A 12028-nucleotide genomic window follows, 5' to 3' on the forward strand; every position below is an offset into this window, starting at 1 on the left:
AGGGAGAAAGGTTGTTTTCTGCTGCTCCAGAGAAGCGGACACGGAGCAATGGATCCAAACTACAAGAAAGAAGATTCCACCTAAACATTAGGAAGAACTTCCTGACAGTAAGAGCTGTTTGACAGTGGAATTTGCTGCCAAGGAGTGTGGTGGAGTCTCCTTCTTTGGAGGTCTTTAAGCAGAGGCTTGACAACCATATGTCAGGAGTGCTCTGATGGTGTTTCCTGCTTGGCAGGGGGTTGGACTCGATGGCCCTTGTGGTCTCTTCCAACTCTATGATTCTATGATTCCATCTGAATATTTCACAACAGAAACATACAGGATGAAAGGATGGCTTTCTCAAAAACAAGTCAAGCCAGAGAAATCTCTCCTCCCCTTTTTTTGGATGGAGTTACAAACTTTGTTGGTCAGGGGACAGCTGTGGAAATAGTGCATCTTGATTTCAGTAAGGCTTTTGACGAAGTCTCCCGTGATCTTTCTGTGAGGAAGCTGGTAAAATGTGGGCTGAATGAGGAAACTGTTAGGCGGATTTGACTGACTGAACCCAAACAGTCCTCCTTCATGGTTCCTCCTCATCCTGCGAAAAGTGTCAAGAGGGGTGCTGCAGGGTTCTGTCCTGGGCCCCTTGTCGTTCAACGTCTTTGTAAATGTCTTGGATGAAGGAACTGAGAGGATGCTCATCACATTTGCGGAGGACACCAAACGGGGAGCACAGGACAATGTGGCAGAAGGCAGAATCAGATCAAGGGCAGGGATAGTACTACTTCATTCTGCCTTGGTCAGGCCCCACCTAGAATCCTATGTTCTTTTTTTTTTAAAGATTTTTATTAAAGTTTTCAAAGTATTACAAAAAGAAAAAAGAAAAAGAAAAAATACAAAATAAAAAGTTAAAAACAATTCAATCTTTTCATGTCTTATCTTTCATTCGCTTGTTCCCCAGACCTCCTCACCCCTCCCTTTTTTGTATCCAGTTCAATTGGTTGGTTCAGCAAATCCTTTCCCTCTTTATTTTTATCCTAATCTTTTATCTTAATATGTTATAACTTTAAATTATCCCCTATTAATAGTCCATTTTTACACATCTTTATAACATTACTGCTGAAAACCACTTAGCTTCAATCCAACATCGTTCTAACATTCATTAATTTTACAATATTTCTGTAAATAATCTTTAAATTTCTTCCAATCTTCTTCCACCGACTCTTCTCCCTGGTCTCGGATTCTGCCGGTCATTTCCGCCAATTCCATATAGTCCATCACCTTCATCTGCCATTCTTCCAGGGTGGGTAGATCTTGTGTCTTCCAGTACTTTGCGATAAGTATTCTTGCTGCTGTTGTGGCATACATAAAGAAATTTCTATCCTTCTTTGGCACCAATTGGCCGACCATGCCCAGGAGAAAGGCCTCTGGTTTCTTCAGGAAGGTATACTTAAATACCTTTTTCATTTCATTATATATCATCTCCCAGAAAGCCTTAATCCTTGGGCACGTCCACCAAAGGTGAAAGAATGTACCTTCAGTTTCTTTACATTTCCAACATTTATTATCGGGCAAATGATAGATTTTTGCAAGCTTGACTGGTGTCATGTACCACCTGTATATCATTTTCATAATATTCTCTCTTAAGGCATTACATGCCGTAAACTTCATACCTGTGGTCCATAACTGTTCCCAGTCAGCCATCATAATGTTATGTCCAATATCTTGTGCCCATTTAATCATAGCAGATTTCACCATTTCATCCTGAGTATTCCATTTCAACAGCAAGTTATACATCCTAGACAAAGTCTTAGTTTTGGGATATAACAGTTCTGTTTCCAATTTTGATTTTTCCACCTGGAATCCAATTTTATTGTCCAAATTGTATGCCTCCATTATTTGATAATAATGAAGCCAATCTCGCACTTTGTTTTTTAGTTTTTCAAAACTCTGCAATTTCAGTTTATCTCCCTCTTGTTCCAAAATTTCCCAATATTTCGGCCATTTGGCCTCCATATTGAATCCTGTGTTCTATTCTGGGCATCACAATTTAAATATCCAAAAGGTGGGGGAACACAATCCATATTCCTTTTATAACACGTGGCCAATGTTTAATGAATACATAAACTGTGAAGACTGTTGCCGGAATCTACCCAGCACTTGTGGGAAAAGGTGGCGTGATCTTTTAGAATAATCAATTGAAACTTTAACACATGGCAGGATGAAAGTCTGCAATTCCATGAGGACAAGCTATTTGTTGTTTACTGTTGTAACCATTGATTTCTTTAAAATTACCTTTTATACCATGAAAATAAATAAAAGCACAGGTTTAATTTCATCTGGAGACGGTATCTCCCATTATTTTCACATAATCTAAGTGTTTATTCAGGTGAGGCTGAATGAAACACTAGAGAAAAATCCTTCTTGATTGCGTCTGCATTGTTTCAAATATGAGTTCACTTACCCATGTTACGGAAATGACCGGGGGGGGGGGACGACGACGACATCTTTATAGTTATTGCAATGTTACGAATATTAGGCCTGAATGTATGCTTTTGACTTGACAGCGCAGGGAAGATTCCTAGCTTTATAAATTCGTAGAAAATCCATACTTTAACCGACTCTCCTCATTCCAATATCATTTTAACCCTGAAAGAAAGGTGAATTTGGGCTCCACCTCCCTCCATGAACCAAGAAGCAGGAAGTCACATAGGCAGCCGGAAGAGGGCATCTTTCCCCAAGCCTGAGATCCCATACATGGCCCCCCACCCAGGGAGTGACCGGGGGGGGCAACAATAGACATCCCCAGAGGCAATTTAGCAAGTCAGGTGTTCTGAAAGCCCATCTCTAGACAAGTCCTGAGGGCAAGGAGATGCCAAGGGTTTCACTGTTCTTAGGGTGATGGGCACTTAAGCGGTCTTGGGAGCGGTGTCTGGCCCCTGCTGAACTTGTGTATGTCTTATATCCCCTCCTCCTTTGTGATGTAGTATGGGCCTATTCATGATGCCCTGTGAAATGTCTTCTGGGTAAAAGTCAAGGTAACCCTTTGTTCTGGGTTCTTGCTCCTGTTGGGCAACAAGAAAGATCAAGGTCTACTGACCGCTGTTTTGCTCCAAATTACTTGGCTGGAACTTCCTTCTTTTACCGACCTCATGGATCCATGAGGGACTTGCACCCGACTGGCTGGGCTGATGAGTCGTCTCAACCTGGAATTTTCCGTAACACCCATAAAAGTGTTTCATATTTATTGCTGAGAAATCGTACCATACTCAGCTTACGGATCTCAACCCCAAGAAACCCTACACAGAGTAGCTGCCTTTCCTCCAATTTCTTAGCTAGCAATAACGGATATTGAGAAGGAAGAAGAGAGAGAGCTAGGCATCCTTTCAGCAATGCTGCCCCACTCCAGTTTGCCTCTGTCGGCCCCCGATGCCCCTTTCCTGTGGCCCCTGAATGGCTCTCTCCTCATCCGCCTGTCTTGGGAGACAATGGAGGACGGCTCAAGTGGTGGGGAGATTGCAAGGCCTGCTGGGGCAGATGGCTGCTGTGACGGACAGCAGAGCCAGAGCAGCGTCTGGGGGTGCAGTGCCTCACCATTCCACCAGAGGGCCAGAGCCTCTTTCTGATTGGCTACCCAGAGGGGGGTGGCGCCAGCACTTTTGGAGGGAAAATAAAGAGAGCCGTTTCTGAGGGGATTTGAGATGGGAGAGAGGGAAGGTTGGGAGAAGATGGGGATGAGAAAAGAGGGTGGAGGGAGGGAGAAGTGGCTCTGATCTGAGTGGATCCTCCGCTCTGAGAAGAATATCTATGGAGCCAGAGGAAGGAGCCTCACAGCTGAGATGGGGAGACCATGTTGAGGGTCTGAAGGGAGTATTCAGATGGGAGTGAAGCTGGAGGGAGAAGCTGTGGGAAGACTCTCCTCTTCTTCTGGAGTCTCCTTCCAGTCAGGAGGAGAGAGATCTGCTAGGAAAAGGAGATTCCCAAGTCCGTGGCAAGGGCTGAGAGGATCCCCTGGGTCTGGCATACAAAGGAAAATACCTCAGGAGTGGGAGTGGTAAGAGAAAAGTGGCCCCTCACTGTGAAGGAAGCTGGGCTGTGTCAAAAGTACCTCACGGAAAGACCCCTCATAACTAAGGGAGGGGATGTGAGAGAAGCAGCAGAAACAGACTTAAACCTTATTCTGTAGTATTCACAGTGGTACCTCAGGTTAAGTACTTAATTCGTTCCGGAGGTCTGTTCTTAACCTGAAACTGTTCTTAACCTGAAGCACCACTTTAGCTAATGGGGCCTCCCTCTGCTGTCGCGCAATTTCTGTTTTCATCCAGAAGCAAAGTTCTTAACCTGAGGTACTATTTCTGGTCAGCGGAGTCTGTAACCTGAAGCGTCTGTAACCTGAGGTACCACTATATTCTGGATACCTAAATTAACAAGTGATTTTGAGAAGAAGGGGTTCGAGAAGGGAAGCAGCAGTTTAGCGTCGGAACTCATTATTTTGAGTTATTTCCGTCCAAAAAGCTCGACAACTCCTGACCACCCCCCCTCTCAAAAGGGAGGTGTCCCCAAGCCGTGGACTCTCCTCCCCCCCCCCGGCCTCCCAGGCCAGCTTCTCTCTGGCGGGGCTCCGGCCTTCCCCCAGCCAAGAGCCAAAGGCCCCCCCAAAAGGGACCGAGGGAGATGCTCAGAGCCCAGCCAAGAGCCAAAGGCCCCCCCAAAGGGACCGAGGGAGATGCTCAGAGCCCAGCCAAGAGCCAAAGGCCCCCCCAAAAAAGGGGCCAAGGGAGATGCTCAGAGCCCAGCCAAGAGCCAAAGGCCCCCCCCAAGGGACCGAGGGAGATGCTCAGAGCCCAGCCAAGAGCCAAAGCCCCCCCCCCAAAGGGACCGAGGGAGATGCTCAGAGCCCAGCCAAGAGCCAAGGTCCCCCCAAAAGGGACCGAGGGAGATGCTCAGAGCCCAGCCAAGAGCCAAAGGCCCCCCCCCAAAGGGACCGAGGGAGATGCTCAGAGCCCAGTCAGGAGCCAAAGGGCCCCCCCAAAGGGATCGAGGAAGATGCTCAGAGCCCAGCCAAGAGCCAAAGGGCCCCCCCAAAGGGATCGAGGAAGATGCTCAGAGCCCAGCCAAGAGCCAAAGGCCCCCCCAAAGGGACCGAGGGAGATGCTCAGAGCCCAGCCAAGAGCCAAAGGCCCCCCCAAAGGGACCGAGGGAGATGCTCAGAGCCCAGCCAAGAGCCAAAGGCCCCCCCCAAAGGGATCGAGGAAGATGCTCAGAGCCCAGCCAAGAGCTAAAGGCCCCCCCCCAAAGGGACCAAGGGAGATGCTCAGAGCCCAGCCAAGAGCTAAAGCCCCCCCCAAAGGGATCGAGGGAGATGCTCAGAGCCCAGCCAAGAGCTAAAGGCCCCCCCCAAAGGGACCAAGGGAGATGCTCAGAGCCCAGCCAAGAGCCAAAGGCCCCCCCAAAGGGACCGAGGGAGATGCTCAGAGCCCAGCCAAGAGCCAAAGGCCCCCCCCCAAAGGGACCGAGGGAGATGCTCAGAGCCCAGCCAAGAGCCAAAGGCCCCCCAAAAAAGGGACCGAGGGAGATGCTCAGAGCCCAGACAAGAGCCAAAGGCCCCCCCTCAAAAAGGGACCGAGGGAGATGCTCAGAGCCCAGCCAAGAGCCAAAGGCCCCCCCAAAGGGACCGAGGGAGATGCTCAGAGCCCAGCCAAGAGCCAAAGGCCCCCCAAAGGGACCGAGGGAGATGCTCAGAGCCCAGCCAAGAGCCAAAGGCCCCCCCCCAAAGGGACCGAGGGAGATGCTCAGAGCCCAGCCAAGAGCCAAAGGCCCCCCCCAAAGGGACCGAGGGAGATGCTCAGAGCCCAGCCAAGAACCAAAGGCCCCCCCCAAAGGGATCGAGGAAGATGCTCAGAGCCCAGCCAAGAGCTAAAGGCCCCCCCCCAAAGGGACCAAGGGAGATGCTCAGAGCCCAGCCAAGAGCTAAAGCCCCCCCCAAAGGGATCGAGGGAGATGCTCAGAGCCCAGCCAAGAGCTAAAGGCCCCCCCCAAAGGGACCAAGGGAGATGCTCAGAGCCCAGCCAAGAGCCAAAGGCCCCCCCAAAGGGACCGAGGGAGATGCTCAGAGCCCAGCCAAGAGCCAAAGGCCCCCCAAAAGGGACCGAGGGAGATGCTCAGAGCCCAGCCAAGAGCCAAAGGCCCCCCAAAAGGGACCGAGGGAGATGCTCACAGCCCAGCCAAGAGCCAAAGGCCCCCCCTCAAAAAGGGACCGAGGGAGATGCTCAGAGCCCAGCCAAGAGCCAAAGGCCCCCCCCCAAAGGGACCGAGGGAGATGCTCACAGCCCAGCCAAGAGCCAAAGGCCCCCCCAAGGGACCGAGGGAGATGCTCACAGCCCAGCCAAGAGCCAAAGGCCCCCCCAAGGGACCGAGGGAGATGCTCACAGCCCAGCCAAGAGCCAAAGGCCCCCCCTCAAAAAGGGACCAAGGGAGATGCTCACAGCCCAGCCAAGAGCCAAAGGCCCCCCCAAGGGACCGAGGGAGATGCTCAGAGCCCAGCCAAGAGCCAAAGGCCCCCCAAAAGGGACCGAGGGAGATGCTCAGAGCCCAGCCAAGAGCCAAAGGCCCCCCAAAAGGGACCGAGGGAGATGCTCACAGCCCAGCCAAGAGCCAAAGGCCCCCCCTCAAAAAGGGACCGAGGGAGATGCTCAGAGCCCAGCCAAGAGCCAAAGGCCCCCCCCCAAGGGACCGAGGGAGATGCTCAGAGCCCAGCCAAGAGCCAAAGGCCCCCCCAAAAGGGATCGAGGGAGATGCTCAGAGCCCAGCCAAGAGCCAAAGGCCCCCCCAAAGGGACCGAGGGAGATGCTCAGAGCCCAGCCAAGAGCCAAAGGCCCCCCCAAAGGGACCGAGGGAGATGCTCAGAGCCCAGCCAAGAGCCAAAGGCCCCCAAAAGGGACCGAGGGAGATGCTCAGAGCCCAGCCAAGAGCCAAAGGCCCCCCAAAAGGGACCGAGGGAGATGCTCAGAGCCCAGCCAAGAGCCAAAGGCCCCCCAAAAGGGACCGAGGGAGATGCTCAGAGCCCAGCCAAGAGCCAAAGGCCCCCCAAAAGGGACCGAGGGAGATGCTCACAGCCCAGCCAAGAGCCAAAGGCCCCCCCTCAAAAAGGGACCGAGGGAGATGCTCAGAGCCCAGCCAAGAGCCAAAGGCCCCCCCTCAAAAAGGGACCGAGGGAGATGCTCAGAGCCCAGCCAAGAGCCAAAGGCCCCCCCAAAGGGACCGAGGGAGATGCTCAGAGCCCAGCCAAGAGCCAAGCCCCCCCCCAAAGAGACCGAGGGAGATGCTCAGAGCCCAGCCAAGAGCCAAAGGCCCCCCCTCAAAAAGGGACCGAGGGAGATGCTCAGAGCCCAGCCAAGAGCCAAAGGCCCCCCCAAAGGGACCGAGGGAGATGCTCAGAGCCCAGCCAAGAGCCAAAGGCCCCCCCAAAGGGACCGAGGGAGATGCTCAGAGCCCAGCCAAGAGCCAAAGGCCCCCCAAAAGGGACCGAGGGAGATGCTCAGAGCCCAGCCAAGAGCCAAAGGCCCCCCAAAAGGGACCGAGGGAGATGCTCAGAGCCCAGCCAAGAGCCAAAGGCCCCCCCTCAAAAAGGGACCGAGGGAGATGCTCAGAGCCCAGCCAAGAGCCAAAGGCCCCCCCAAAGGGACCGAGGGAGATGCTCAGAGCCCAGCCAAGAGCCAAAGGCCCCCCAAAAGGGACCGAGGGAGATGCTCAGAGCCCAGCCAAGAGCCAAAGGCCCCCCAAAAGGGACCGAGGGAGATGCTCAGAGCCCAGCCAAGAGCCAAAGGCCCCCCAAAAGGGACCGAGGGAGATGCTCACAGCCCAGCCAAGAGCCAAAGGCCCCCCCTCAAAAAGGGACCGAGGGAGATGCTCAGAGCCCAGCCAAGAGCCAAAGGCCCCCCCCATAGGCGGAGCCAGGCGGAAGCTGCCCCCTTAGAGCCATTCAAAATGACAGAAATTAATAGAAATCAGAGTTCTGCCCTGGCTACGTGAGTGTGCAATGTAGGGGGGGGGGGCTGAGCTGGGCGGACTGTCCTTGCAAGGGTTAAAGGGAACCGAGCTGCCTTCCTAGATAGGACAGGAAGCGGGGGGGGGGCAGGTCCTCCAGAGCCAAGGCCCCTCCCTCCCCAGTCCTTTCCTGCTTGGGTGTCTCTCTTGGGATCTGGTGAGTCTCCTCTCTCCTGGGATCTGGTGAGTCTCCTCTCTCTCTGGGATCTGGTGGGGGTCCCAGGGCTGCAGCAGGGGAGGGGGCCTGGGGGGCCTGATCTGCTCCTGCGGGGGGGGGTACCAAGTCAGGGAGGAGAGGGTCCTGCCAGGGAGGGGCCAGGGCTGCCACGCTCTCCTTCCTGCAGATCAGAGGGTCCCAAACTCATTTGGCCTTCCGCCCCCCCCCCTTCAGAAAAACAATGACTCCCCGGAAATCTCCTTCTTCAAACAAAGGAGTCCCTGGGACTTGGACTCTCTGTGACGTCTCTCATCGTCATTGCACAACAGAGGGAACATCTGCAAATGGTTTTCCAAATCTGGACGAGGAGGTGGACTAGACACCCCACCCCCCAAAAAAAAGGTGGAAAAGAGAGGCCAGGAATAAAGAGCGGGATCCCAGCCCAGAGTCTGGCTGCTGCATTGGGGACCAGTTTCCCAGTGTCTCCCAGGGCAGCTCCCCACGGAGGCCACTGCAGCAATCCCCTCGCACCCAGAGCAGGGCATCCCAGGACCACATCCTCTCAGCCGGAAATGGGCGCTGCTACTCCCTGAGCCTCCAGGGACCTGGGCATCAATGGCTGTGTGTGTGTTAAGCTATCTAAGAGAATAATCATAATAAATTAGCTGCCTAAATTTCAAGGGAGATGTCTTTGTCCCCGTCCACTTGGCCCTCAGGGGGTTGGCCAGATACATACCTGGCCCTCAGAACAAAGAAAAAGGGACCCCACCCCAGGAGTCTGTCTTGAGAGTGGCAGAGTCCAAGCGCAAGAAAAGGAGACAGAAGCAGGGGAGTGGGGGTGGGGGGAGCAACTCCTGAGGACCCCCAGGTGAGGACCCCCACTAGAGCCAGGCATCCATTTTCCACAAGATACAAATTATTCCCTTGTCAGTCAGTTCTGACTTCTAGCATTTACTCGAAGGCAGGAGCAACTAGACTGATTCACCTAAGAGAAATCCCTTCAGTTGCCTCCACATTTTGCATCGCAATCTACCTTCTAGGAGGGCTAGAGTTTGATTCCTCCTCCTCCTCCTCTTCTCCTTCTTCTTCTTCCTCTTCTCTCCACCTCCTCCAACTCCGTCTTCTTCTTCAGAAGATATCTCATGGTTTGGTACAGTCCCACCCTGGTTCCTAGGAAGACTCATCCATGCTTGCTCAAGAAACATGCAGATGACACCAAACTGGGAGGGGTGGCTAACACCCAGAGGACAGCATCACACTTCAAAACGACCTTGACAGATTAGAGAACTGGGCCAAAACAAACAAGATGAACTTTAACAGGGAGAAATGTAAAGTATTGCACTTGGGCAAAAAAAATGAGAGGCACAAATACAAGATGGGTGACACCTGGCTTGAGAGCACTACATGTGAAAAGGATCTAGGAGTCTTGGTTGACCACAAACTAGACATGAGCCAACAGTGTGACGCGGCAGCTAAAAAAGCCAATGCAATTCTGGGCTGCATCAATAGGAGTATAGCATCTAGATCAAGGGAAGAAATAGTGCCACTGTATTCTGCTCTGGTCAGACCTCACCTGGAATACTGTGTCCAGTTCTGGGCACCACAGTTCAAGAAGGACACTGACAAACTGGAACGTGTCCAGAGGAGGGCAACCAAAATGGTCAAAGGCCTGGAAACGATGCCTTATGAGGAGCGGCTAAGGGAGCTGGGCATGTTTAGCCTGGAGAAGAGGAGGTTAAGGGGTGATATGATAGCCATGTTCAAATATATAAAAGGATGTCACATAGAGGAGGGAGAAAGGTTGTTTTCTGCTGCTCCAGAGAAGCGGACACGGAGCAATGGATCCAAACTGCAAGAAAGAATATTCCACCTAAACATTAGGAAGAACTTCCTGACAGTAAGAGCTGTTTGACAGTGGAATTTGCTGCCAAGGAGTGTGGTGGAGTCTCCTTCTTTGGAGGTCTTTAAGCAGAGGCTTGACAACCATATGTCAGGAGTGCTCTGATGGTGTTTCCTGCTTGGAAGGGGGTTGGACTCAATGGCCCTTGTGGTCTCTTCCAACTCTATGATTCTATGATTTCTCTTCTTCTGACCTAAAACTTCTCTAACTAAACAATGTATTTGCTTTATAGGATTTGCTAGCACCTCATTAGCACAGGCAGAACTTGGCAGAAGACCAAAGGGTTCCTTCCAATCTCTGAGAGCCTTCCTGAGAGCACAGATGGATGAGCAAGACTCAGCTGACCCTGGAGCAGGAAGAGGCCATGCCATCCAAACTGGGAGCAGTGGGGGATTATGGGAAAACTCTGGGCAGAAGATCCTGGGTGGGGAGGATACCCGCTGCTCAGAGGGGCAGAGCCAGCAGTTGAGGCAGTTCTGCTGCCAGGAGGCCAAAGGACCCCGAGAGGTTTGCAGCCGACTCTACCACTTTTGCCACCAGTGGCTGAAGCCAGAAAGGCACACGAAAGCTGAGATGCTGGACCTGGTGATCTTGGAGCAGTTCCTGGCTGTCCTTCCCCCGGAGATGGAGAGCTGGGTGAGGGACTGTGGAGCAGAGACCAGTTCCCAGGTGGTGGCCCTGGCCGAAGGTTTCCTCCTGAGTCAGGCAGAGGAGAGAAAGCAGGTGAGAGAGACCTTTCTCTGGATACTCCCAATGGGCTCCAAACAGGACAGAGAACATCCCATAATGCTCTACTGTTGGCCCATTCTTTACCTGGGAATGAGATCTAACACCCTTAAAGCTTCTGTCTTTATCATTCTCTTTCTAACATTTCTCGCCATTCATTCTCTGTTTTGAATCCTTGTTGCTCTTTCAGAAAAGGGATCGTTTTGCAGAAGTGGACCTGGATTCCTGTGAGGCAGAGAGGCCTCCGTTGGACACCAGAGAAAGGCCACTGGGTAAGGAGGAAGGTGGCTTTTCTCCGTTTGGTCTCGTTCTGTTGGTTTTCCAACTAATCTGTGAGTTCTTTTTTTGGGGGGGTGGACAGTTGGGAACAAGGGTCCAAAGGAAGGGAGAAGTAGTTTTGCACAACTAACATGAAATGGGCACAAGCGTTCAACTGCGCTCAGCAGGAACGGCTTTCTGAAAGGCCCATCTGTCGTTAGAGATGCCCTGTTACACCTGTGAGAGAAGCAGGCACTCCTGGCATTCTGCTTACCTTTTTTCTCTTGCAGGTGACAGAATGATGCCGGCAAGACCTCCTGATCCACCTTTTCATGGGGGCAGAAGGGAAGCAGCGGCTGTGGAACCAGATCAGGTCAGGGGAAGCTGCCTTGTGGGGACAGAGGCTGAGGGATGGAGCAATGTCATGGACTGGTTGGGCAAAGAGGAATGGTGGGAGGAAGCAGCCAGGGAACCAGGAAGGGAAGATGGCTCAGAGCCCAAGGAGTGGAGGTAGAAGAAGGATGAGCGGTCAGAGGGAGAAGAGGGAGAAGCCTGGGAAGAGGAGGTGTCAGAAGCTGAAGGGGTAACAGGGCTTAGTGAGCTGGGAGACTCTGAGGCAGAATGCAGTGCAGAATCAGAGGCAGAAGAGGAAGGAGGCGAGTGGGAGAGGGAGCTCGAGAGGCAGAGGTGAGTCAGGAGAAGGAGGAGCCACCGGGGGCTCCCTCTCCTTCTGCCAGAAGCCCCCCTCCCTGCTTGTCTCTCAGAGCCAGGAGACATCTGACATTGGAGGAGCAAAGGCAGGCTGCACACTGGCGCACTGTTCAATCGTATGCCCGGGGGGACATAGAAAGTTGTGGGGAAACTTCTACCTACGCAACTAGTCCATTAATTGATTGACAGTGCAAACTGACAGCCCCTCCGGGAATGAGCTGCTCTTCTCATTAGGCCTGAAGCTCAGCCAA

At 52.7% G+C, this 12028-nt stretch overlaps 2 protein-coding genes across 7 annotated transcripts in view; one reads left to right on the top strand and one right to left on the bottom strand.

Annotated features, from left to right (window-relative positions):
- LOC310760704 (uncharacterized protein) overlaps positions 1–12028 on the bottom strand; it is a 395412-nt gene that overhangs the window by 137492 nt on the left and 245892 nt on the right. The gene's annotated exons all lie outside the window — the stretch shown is intronic.
- The window catches only part of LOC310760669 (uncharacterized protein), a 93823-nt gene that overhangs the window by 18471 nt on the left and 63324 nt on the right, over positions 1–12028 (top strand). Inside the window, exons 6-8 of the mRNA XM_083609576.1 lie at positions 10315–10805; positions 10999–11080; positions 11357–11439. Of these exons, the coding sequence (XP_083465702.1) occupies positions 10315–10805; positions 10999–11080; positions 11357–11439 (656 nt within the window). The remainder of the gene's footprint in view (positions 1–10314; positions 10806–10998; positions 11081–11356; positions 11440–12028) is intronic.

The sequence above is a fragment of the Podarcis filfolensis genome (assembly GCF_964270895.1).
Source record: "Podarcis filfolensis genome assembly, chromosome: 4".
Taxonomy (NCBI): Eukaryota; Metazoa; Chordata; class Lepidosauria; order Squamata; family Lacertidae; genus Podarcis; species Podarcis filfolensis.